The following is an 11345-nucleotide window of genomic DNA, read 5'->3' on the forward strand; positions in this document are numbered from 1 at the left end:
ACATGCAAAAGTGGAGTGAAAATTGCTTGCGAATTAGTTTGGATGAATATACGACTTACACGTGCATCTAGTACGACTATTTTCATACGCATATACGATTTACTAAGGCGGCAAATTTTATAACCTCACGAACCACCATTTGTATAAATGGGATCATTTATGTTTCTAGAACAAGAAATTATTCAATTGACTTTTAGTGCGAGGAGGTATAAATATTTAAAATGAGTGATGGTAAGGTTAAAAAATGTCTAGAAATTTATATAGAAAAATAAGGTTCAGTGCTACGGGTTTTAAGTAATCGAATAACATGAAGTACAAATTGTCATTCAAATTTTACCAATTCAAGTCTGCTTGTTTTCACCACCAGACGTCGACTCTGTACATACACCATCGGGGATCTTGATATGTCAAAATCCCTTATATGATGTAATATGGCCTTAAATACGATTGAATATGATTTACTATTGAACGACTTTCCACAGCATGTAGTACAATTGATTAAAGTTATATGTTCAAGCGACTCACGAACAGCATCAGCCTGATATGCATCCCAGCAAACATTAAATTGCATAACTTTTGCGCATACCAGGTCGCATATAAATACGTATCAAATTACAATTGTATAAAATATCAATCAAATTATGCATCATGTGTATTCGAAATCGTTTAAAATGCAAAAGCCGGATTTTCAATATAATTGCTGGATAAAGTCCTATATACGTATAACTATAATTATAGTATTACGATTTTCAGCATTATATACGCACATTCTAATCTTTGGGTGTAGTAAATTGTATATAGTAAATTAAATCGAACAAAAAATGCAGATTTTGAAAACTTGTATTTTTGATTCCAACCAAATTTTGTGTTCCGTTTAGGTTGGAGGAAATATGAGTTTTCCACCGCATTTGGGAATTTTTTGACTAAAGTGTAGATTTTGAAAAAGGCGTATCGATTTTAGTAAGAGAAATCTTTGCTAATTTATATCTCAAAAACTTTGATCCTACCGAAATAGTGTATTAGAAAGAGTTCTAGATTATTGATGTCCAAACGTGAAAAAATATACACTGAGAAAAAAATTAACACTTCTTTTCAATTTACAAAAAAAAAATGATTTGCAATATCTGAAATATATATTTTTATTTTTTTTTTAACTTTTTCATATAAAGTAGAAGTCATGTAGAAAAATTAAAAAATAGGTACAAGATGGTAAAACTATTTTTTACGAACTTTGTGGAACATCAAATTTTTATGATTTCTCGAAACTTCAAATTTTTGTATGTTAACAATCATTTTAAGCCACAAATTATGAAACCTGATATGATTTAAAATAAAAAAGCTCTTGATCAATCTCCTTCTAAATGCAGCCATTCTCGAGATATTTGAAAAAAACATTTCTAAACATTTCTTTTACCTTTTTGGACTCATTTTTTTATATGAAAATTGAAAACAAAATTTAAAAATATATATGTTAGATATTGTAAATTAAAATTTTTTTGTAAATAATAAAAGAGTACTAATTTTTTGTTCAGTATATATTTTTTCACATTTTAACATCAATAATCTATAACTCTTTCTAAAACACTTTTACGGAACGTCACAAATTTTTGAGATATAAATTATCAAAGATTTCTTTTACTAAAATCGATAAGCCCTTTTCAAAAGTTACGCTTCCGTCGAAAAAATCCCAATTGCTGTGGAAAACTCATATTTCCTCCAACCCAAACGGAATACAAACTTTCATTCGAGTCAAAAATACAAGTTTTTTAAAATCTGCATTTTAGGACGATTTCAACTGGAATTGCTCGTAGGTAAAGCGGTTAAATTCGTGTAACAAATTATGTTAATCCAAAAACACTCCAATTAAGGATATATTCAATCCCATGAACCATTTTTGACGTAGGATTACGTCTTGAAAATTGTCCAATTTCAAACGCTTATTGTTCAGTCATTTCATGATGAATTGATGAAATTTTTGCGTCAATCGATTTCGGCACTCCATAACAATTTTTTATATTGAAGAAAATAATATATGTCACGAAACTAATTATCGAACAATTGAAAAATCTCATCCCCCATCCTAACGGAAATACCCACTTCTGGTTGGTCGAAATTGACGACACATGTGGCGGGTCCCTAACAGAGACATCTAAATCAAGCTGCCTGGGGAAAATCGATATTGCAAATACATGAAAGTAGGGGGAACTTCTGTGCCTACCGAAATGTGTTTCCTAATAGATACATCGAAACCAAGTTGCCTGGGCGAAATCGGCATTGCAAATATATGCATGTCGGGGGTTGCTTCGTGAAATTTCATATCAATGACCGATCGTTTATTGTGAAAAATTTAGCACAAGTGTAAGTGTAAAATTGTATATGATAGTAGTTGTGTTAAAAATGACATGATATATGAAACGATTTATTTTAATTTCCTAAAATTAAAAACCAAGGTGTTTTCCCACTCGAGAACGGGTCGTTTGGTTTAAGCTGTCTGTTTTTTGTGTTCATTTTCACCCAATGGAAATTTATACGGCGAGAAAAATTGGAAAAGTGAAGAAATATTCGAAAAAGTGATTTCCTATATATTAGGTGTTGTTTGTCTAATTAAAATTCGCATTGGGTTGAATAAACACTCAGAAATAAAAAATTATTAAAAAAAACCTTTTCCATTTTAAATATGTTTTCTCATGTTTTTACTGATGAGGACAAATGATAATTGTGTTCGATATTGGTAGTTATCTTATGTTACATTGGTGAGCTTTTTTTCTTTATTATACATACATAGGAGGCTTCTCGTCTAGGATCACAGAGGGCGGTTTTCATCATATCTCGTTCCACTTCGGTATTTTTTATCTGATCATCCAACGACTGTTTACCATCCTTCTGCCATCATTACTCGGTAAACACTGGTGGAGTTAACATACAATACCCAACAACCAAACAAAACGTCCCTTTTCAGGGCCATAAAATCATTATCAAAGAGTTTAACGATGTAATTTTTCAAATATATCTTTCAACCAGCTGACCCACTCACGGATCAAACCATCGAAGCAAGCCTGTCTAGCGATCGTTGTATTCAATTGAGAAGCTGTTTCGCCAACAACCGCCATACCAAACGAACAATCTCGTGAGGCACACGTGTTCCACCATTTGCTGAAAAGCTTTGGATCAAGGCCAACTACCATTGTTTGCAGCCGAACCGCGAACACTTGTGCTTTGATTTGCAACCCCTCGCAGTTCCACTCAGAGTCTATTTTCGGTCTCAGTGTGCTCTGTGGTTTGTGTGAAAGTTTCCCATTCCGTTTAGAGCATGTGGACACAAGCATTATTGGGGGTAGCATTGAACTTTACCCAGCCGACGTCTCCGCCGTCGCCGCCATTAGATTCCCTTTGAGCCAGCACCAACTCGCGAAAACAAAACACAAAAAAAAACATCGTTTCAAATCGTATAATTAAGTTTGACTGCCGTCATGAGCCAGTGCTATGAGAGTGACCCGATGGGGAGTGTAGAAAGGGGTACCCTGCGTCTGCACAGTTTTACTGTCCCGGGGGTTAGGTTACTGCTGACCGTGTGCCACACCGCGCTCGGGTTCGGGTTCGGCTGTGGAGAGAGAGATGAATGGCCAACTCCTGTGAGAATGTGTGCAGAAAGGGAGTCACAGATTTCAGCAACAAAACAAAACAAAACAAAATAGCTGCCAGGCAATAAAATAAATTACGTCTGGGATTTCTTGTTGCCTTGCTGTTGTGGGCAGCCTCAGCAGCCTCCAGCCAAGCGGCTCCAGCTCTCCAGCGACGCGGGACTATGATTCGTTTCGTTAGCGTGGTGTTGGTTTCGTTTCACGGAATGCTGTATCAAGTAAACTCCATCGTTTGCTGCGGCGTGGTCCGGCGCGAGCGTGAGAATCTTGAAGACCGACCAGCCTTTTGCATCTCCACCCCGTGCCTTCGTCAACCAACTGCGGAAGGGGGAGGACAGAGGTGTCCGTTAGCAGATCTATCTCTTGGCCATAGTGTACCATTGTGTTGCATAACGCGAGCGGTCTCGAGAATGATACATTATGGTGCGAAATGATGGTAAGGTTTCATTTTGTTGGTAGTATTTTCACTACAAGAGCAGCAGGAAAGTTGAGATCTTCTCACCAACGTTGCGATATGATCCAAGATTAATTTTTGAATATTTGTTATTGTTTTTGTGCGTTTCAAATGTATCGTTTTTACTCATATTCCCGAACAGAATCAAATTTCGAACACTTTATTTAGAAATATAAATTTACTGAACTTTTATGTTGTAAATCATTGAATAATGAAAACCCCGACATTCTCTGTATTCCGTATAACACCATTTACAGGTATCGATAGTGTCTATAACTCATAATAATAAGTATTTATAAAAAATGTGACCGTCAGAACCAGCATAAATTGTTGGTGTTAGCAGATTCCGTAAAAACAAACATCGTTATCTGACCAAACGGACCGTTTTGAACGGGACGGTATCGTTTTTTCGATCCTTTTTGGGCCATTCCGTATTTTTGTCCATTTGTACCGTATTTTGAGAGTAAAGGAAAAACATTGCAATAATGTTCTGTTCTACTACGATTAATTAGGAAACCCATGCCTTAAGTTGCTTTTCACCAGAGATTAGTTAGTGACCTATCGAACATTTATTCGCCTAGTTTAAAGAGATGATGTATCTGTCATTAAAGTTAAAGTCTCATTTTTTATGATTTTTTAGAATTTCTCAACATAAAAGGGAAGAATTATTTTTGAATAGGAGAGATGCAAGTGTTTTTGAAAAAATACAGAAGGTTGTATCCAAGAGAAGACCGGGTTGTCGACGCAAGACTACGGAATTATTCAAATCAATTCTCGTGTTTACTGCTTCGGGTGGATATAGGGTGAAAGGCCGGTATCATGACGTCTTGAAATTTCTTTTTTCAATCACTATACAGGTCGGACTCGACTATATACTGATTCGATTATATATGATTCGACTATATGAAATTTTAAACTCGATAATATACAATTCAAAAACAAATTTATTTTTTTTATATTTCAAATATTTTTGAGTGAAAATGAAATTTTTCAACGTCAAACTGAAAATTAATTGGCCATTATGAGTACAGTGAAGTAAAAATCGTGATTTTTCGTATATTCTAGTTGAAGATTCACCAGAAATTGTTGAAAATTATATTGCAGCGAAATATAAAAGATAGAAGTTTGGTGTCAAAGGCCGAATTGCAGAGCGGTTAGAGAGCTTTAATTTGGTTGACAGGGACATTCAAGTTTATTATATTTTTTTTTTGTTTTGGTTAAAATTAAGAATAATACCTTAAAACTACTTTTGAGTTTTTCACTTCTTAAATGTTATTCAAATCCACTAAATTGGAAATTTCGCTACTGTACCCTGTTTAAAATTTTCATATCATTCAAATTTTCACTTCGATTATATACAGTGAAAAGCAATTGGAGACTGTATATAATCGAGTCCACCCTTTAATGGTTATCAGAGATACATCAGAGAAATGTAAAATTTGAAAAAATATTATTTTTTATTGATTTATGTATACAGACTATATTCATAAAAATTCGACAAAATCGGTTTGACAGATACTTGAGATATCGTGTAGGCCAGTTTGAAAAAAAAACTAGTTTCGCGCAAAAAAACGCGCTTGAAGTTAATTGTTACGGCCGTGCTGGATTAGATGCTGCATCACTGAAATGGCTCGGTAAATAATGGGATTTTCAAGAAGTATTTTCTATGTGGATGTCTAAATTTCAGAAATATGAATAGAAGTTTTTTCTTTTAATTTCTAGTCTAGATTACTGCCTTAAAGCAATTCGAATGGGTTTTATTTTGTGATTGCTTCAGGAAGCACAATTCTGACGGCGCAATTGAAAGGCATAGGAGTTGAAGGTCACCTGAAATTGGAACGAGTAAGAGTTTCAGTCATCGGAGCGGTCTGTGCGCAAATAAAGGGTGTGTCACATCAAATTGCATCACGGAAAAAACGCTGTAGAAATTCGCCCAGTAGACCGATCCTTTTGAAAATTTTAGACAGTAAAATAAAAACTATTAAACAACTTTTGGCATTTTCTTTTTATTCATACTTCGAGCCAAAGCCCGTATGCTCGCACCTTCCTCTTTACCCCGTCCATAAGGTTCTGTACAACGTCAGGTTGTAGTTTTTTTTGAACATAAATCCGTTTTCTCTTGAAGTCCGCCTCCGATTTGACAACTTTTGGGTTCTTCCGGAGGGCCTGCTTCATAATCGCCCAATATTTCTCTATTGGGCGAAGCTCCGGTGCATTGGGCGGGTTCATTTCCTTTGACACGAAGGTGACCCCGTTGGCTTCGTACCACTCCAACACGTCCTTTGAATAGTGGCACGAAGCGAGATCCGGCCAGAAGATGGTCGGGCCCTCGTGCTGCTTCAATAGTGGTAGTAAGCGCTTCTGTAGGCACTCCTTAAGGTAAACCTGCCCGTTTACCGTGCCGGTCATCACGAAGGGGGCGCTCCGCTTTCCGCAAGAGCAGATCGCTTGCCACACCATGTACTTTTTGGCAATATTGGATAGTTTCTGCTTGCGAATCTCCTCCGGAACGCTGAATTTGTCCTCTGCGGAGAAGAACAACAGGCCCGGCAGCTGACGAAAGTCCGCTTTAACGTAGGTTTCGTCGTCCATTACCAGGCAATGCGTCTTCGTCAGCATTTCGGTGTACAGCTTCCGGGCTCGCGTCTTCCCCACCATGTTTTGTCTTTCGTCGCGGTTAGGAGCTTTCTGAACCTTGTATGTACGCAGGCCGCTGCTTGGTCCGCTGGACGAATGAACCTGACAAATTCAGCTTATTGGCGACATCCCGGACCGAACTTCTCGGATCACGTCTAAACTGCTTAATTACGCGCTTGTGATCTTTTTCACTGACGGAGCATCCATTTTTGCCGTTCTTCACCTTCCGGTCGATGGCTAGGTTCTCGAAGTATCGTTTTAGTACTCTGCTGACCGTGGATTGGACGATTTCCAGCATCTTACCGATGTCCCAATGTGACAACTCCGGATTCTGAAATGAGTGCACAGGATTAATTCACGACGCTCTTTTTCGTTCGACGACATTTTTCCAAATTTACGAAAAATTGACAGTGATGCATGGCCAACGTGATCTATACACTCTTATCTGATTATAAGCGAAAGCTGAAGATATAATTCCTAAAAATTTAATTTCTACAGCGTTTTTTCCGTGATGCAATTTGATGTGACACACCCTTTATGTTGTTGCTACGCTTTGAGTACCATCTCTACAAAATCACATTAACGGACGTGTTCATACCAATCGCAAAAAAAATTGTGCAGAAATGCTTCAGACAACCCGATTACACGCGATTTCATGATTAATTTTGAGAATCGCTTCCACCTGAGGGGCTTTTAAACAAGCAGAACTTTCTGTATTGGGTGGCTGCCAATCCAATGAAACATAACGTACTATATTTAGATTCTTCAAATGTTACAGTATACAGATTTTGAACTGTTTAAGCATATGAGACCAATTCAGCACGTGAAACGATTCCGCTTTTGAAGTTTGTGTGGATCAAAACCCGTAATGTGTGACATCAGCATTAGGTGAGACTGCTGACTGCTCGCTAGTTGGAGCGAGACTTAGTATTAGAAATCGCGAATGGCTTATATACCCAACAAGTTATAAACGGACAGGGTTAATTTTCAGTGTCTTCTCTTTCCACAGTGTCTTTACGAACGTACGCTGCATTTACATTTCTAGCAAGCGATTTACGCACGCGTCATTCGCAGTGGTATATAAAAAATTATACCTCACCATTACCCTTATTCCTCGGAATAGAAAGCATGGGTAGGTAGAGACAGAAATACACAGAACGAATGTGTGGAAAAATGCGTGTGCTTCCTTCTTCTTGAATCGCGTTAACGTTCCCTGTGGAACTTTTGCCGTCTCAACGTATGCATTAACTAGCGTCACTGATTAATACATAGTTGAGATTTCTTAAGCCAAATAACACGCCTTGAACGCATTCCGAGGGGCAAGCTCTAGAATACGCGTGACCACAGTGCAAGTCGGAAGAAATTTCTTTGACGAAAAATCCCCCGACCAGAACGGGAATCGAACCCGAACACCCGGCACGATAATGTGAGACGCTAACCACTCGGTCATGGGTGCACATTCGTGTGCTTCCTATTTTTGTTGAATTAAATCGTTTATGGATTAGAAAATCATAGTGTAAAACATATAAAACAATTTTCAGCGAGTTTCCAATTCTATTGATTTGCAACAAAAATAGTTATTAATTATAAAACTATTTCATAAAAACATGTATTCTGATTTGGTACCCTTACTGAAAAAGTAGTCCTACGTCAAAAGAAGTTGATTTAGGTGAAATACAGGAGGCAAAATGTCTTGAAACTATGGATATTTTAACGATATTGCATCGGAATACATTGAAAAATGGATAAAATGGAATAAAAATAATAGTATTATGTTAACCACTTGCCCTACGAGTTCATTTTCAACAGCACGAGCGAAACACGAGCACATCGAGTCGTCCCACTGCTGAGCCACCCCTATTCTTCATTCCACCGGATTTGCATTTCGTTTGAAACCATTATTTCGCCCGAGTTATAATTTCGCTTTACCTATTTCGAACGTTTTGCCCATTTAATGTTCGAAGAGAAGCAGATCGACCGAAATGCAAAAACAACGGAGTACAGAATCGAATTTTATCAAGTCGTTCGAATCGATCGAAATACAGAATTAAAATATATTGAATATATCAGTGTTCAAACCACAAACTCTGTTATAATTGCCAAACAGAACTTTGATCTGCAATGTGACAAATTCTATAACAAAATCACCAAAACCATAACCTCCTTCGCACAGTGCCTTCAGCATCTGAACATTCCCTTGTTGTGGAAATCAAAACAAGTACATCTAAGAAAGTTTGACTGATTGTTTTTTTATGTTTTTTTATTTATTTATTTTTATTCACTCAATGAAATTCTTCAAAAAATATGACATTTTGATTATTTTTTGGGCTTACGTGTCCCGTTTTCGTTTCTGAACTGTTTGGTCAGTCTAGTTCGTAATATGAATCAAGTTTAGCATAACTCGAATTCCGGACAGTAAATGTTAAATCACACTATTTTATAAATAAATAGTTCACTAATTGGATAGAAGGACAGCCTTGTTGTGGAGCAACAATGGAGAAGGATCTTGATTATGGAACTTTTCCTGATTCATGTTCAATTCCCGAAAATAACCTTCTAAATAGAAGTCCTCCGTTGATCCCGCCGATCCTGTGGATAAAACTATCCCTGTCACAATAATCCTGTGCCAAAAATGGTGATCGGAATTCGAGTCAAATATAATTTAAACTATTGTTAGTTCCCTACCGTGGGTGGGGATTTGCAAACCAATTTTATTGTGTTTAAGTGGAGAGAAGACTCTGCTGCATTCAAAAATCAATTTACTCTCGCGAAACAGTGCCATTTTAGGTAATGAGACCCTATTTAATGGTAAAAAAGTGTTTGGAATTTGAGACAAATCAGTATTATCTTTGAACATACTGAAATTCATATTATTGCGGTGAATCATATCTAAATTGTACTCGTGTATACCAACGAATTTACCAAACCTCATATTTGAATTTTTCTACTCCCAACAGACTAAATGCCATGGAATCTTCGCACCACGGCGCACCGTCGTCACTCGTCATAGCGCCCTCGCCGTCAGCCTCATCCTATAAAAGCCCAATCCGACCGAAGGGTCACTACCGATCGTCCTCGTTAGAAAACAACCCCTTCGTTTCGATCGGTGGTAAGTCCGCCCTTAGTTTGGTGCAGACCAACTTCACGGGGACGCTGAAATCCCGCCGAGAGCAGAAGCGAATTTCCGATTTCCTCAGCAAGCAAAGCTTATCGGCTGCCACAGTGATAGGATCCGCTACCAGCGGCAATAGTGGCAATAGCAGAGATCAGAGCGAAAGTAGTATACGGAAGGCTCACTTCGAGAACATTCGAGAGATTTTCGAAAAGAATAACAACAAAAATGCACAATACGGAAAGGTAACGGCAAGCAATGTAACCAATGCTGTCAAGCTTAGTGGCTTAGCAGGAGTATCATCCACCCCCGGACAGGAACCGCCAGCAGTGACGGGCAACAGCTTGCTGTCCGAAGACGATAAACCGCCTAGGATACAGTCTTGCAGCGGAATCCTGGGGAAGGTTGGTATCATTTTCGTGCTTGTTATTGCTTTGGCTAACTAAATTTCATTAACTACATACTCTTTCTAGGGCAAACAAGTGATCCGACCGATCGCATTCAAACCAGTTCCTTACAAATGTAATACACCAAATTTCGCCAGCTCTACCGGCGGTAGCAGTGGTCGACTGGCGGACCTCGGCGAACGCTACGGCTCCACGCCAACCCTCGGACCCTCGATGAGTGTCCAGTACAAGTTCGGTAGCACGACTGATCTTCATCATCACAACCACCACCACCACCAGCACCATCATCATAATCATAATGGCGGCGGTGGAAACGCTACACCGACAAATAGCGCCGTATCGATGCCCACTCCTGGCATTAACTATCCGCACCACCATCAGTACGGCACACTGCAGAGGAAGAACTCCAGCATTCCGTTTAAAACCTACGACAGTCTTGAGTCGATCCTGAAGCTTCCGGATAGTATGATCGCGTCCTATCCAAATTCGAGTATGAGGTAATCTTTGATAACATATAGAGCAATTCCACGCCAAATCAGCCGGCCGCTGACTCAATTTCTCCGATTTTTTTGAAACATGGTACTTATGATAGAAGAAACTACATTAAAATCACAATTTTCATTATCATATCAAACAGCATGTTTAATGCAAAATAGCATGTTTACGAAAGAAAGAATAGCATGTTTAATGCACTGTTAAAAAATCTTACTTTAAAAACTTTAATAATAAAAAGGTTCATACTTCTACAGTCTAATCTATACTCATTACTCTGAAACTCTGTTCAGAAACTACCTGGGCGCAGACAACACCATGTATTTAAACTATCAGATATAGCGGCTCGTCAGTACGAACCGGACGAAGTGAAGATATTTGTCTGTTCGAATGTGATCGATAAAATAGAACGAATGGAACGATTTGAAGAAAGTGTGTTTGATATTTATCCTGCCGGAAATGACGCTTCACATTGTCATTCGATAAACAAACGTGAAACGTATTGTGTTCTATGAAATGAAATGTCGCACCGTTATATCGTTGCGAAGCAATTCAGAAATATCAGCTTAATCAAGCATTTTATCTCATATCTTCCCGAACTC

The 11345-nt window shown here is 38.1% G+C and overlaps 1 protein-coding gene across 5 annotated transcripts in view; it reads left to right on the forward strand.

Moving 5' to 3' along the window:
- Positions 1-10828, forward strand: part of LOC129762828 (dual specificity protein kinase pyk3-like) — a 151960-nt gene extending 141132 nt beyond the window's left edge. For 3 of the 5 annotated variants that reach the window (XM_055761383.1, XM_055761381.1, XM_055761382.1), the window contains exons 3-4: positions 9690-10248; positions 10318-10828. In XM_055761383.1, coding sequence (XP_055617358.1) covers positions 9700-10248; positions 10318-10752 — 984 coding nt within the window. In that variant the 5' untranslated portion in view covers positions 9690-9699 and the 3' untranslated portion in view covers positions 10753-10828. The remainder of the gene's footprint in view (positions 1-9689; positions 10249-10317) is intronic. The other 2 variants (XM_055761380.1, XM_055761378.1) reach the window with 1 other exon arrangement.
- The last annotated feature ends 517 nt before the right edge of the window (positions 10829-11345 follow it).

Source organism: Toxorhynchites rutilus, chromosome 1 (genome assembly GCF_029784135.1).
Source record: "Toxorhynchites rutilus septentrionalis strain SRP chromosome 1, ASM2978413v1, whole genome shotgun sequence".
Lineage (NCBI taxonomy): Eukaryota > Metazoa > Arthropoda > Insecta > Diptera > Culicidae > Toxorhynchites > Toxorhynchites rutilus.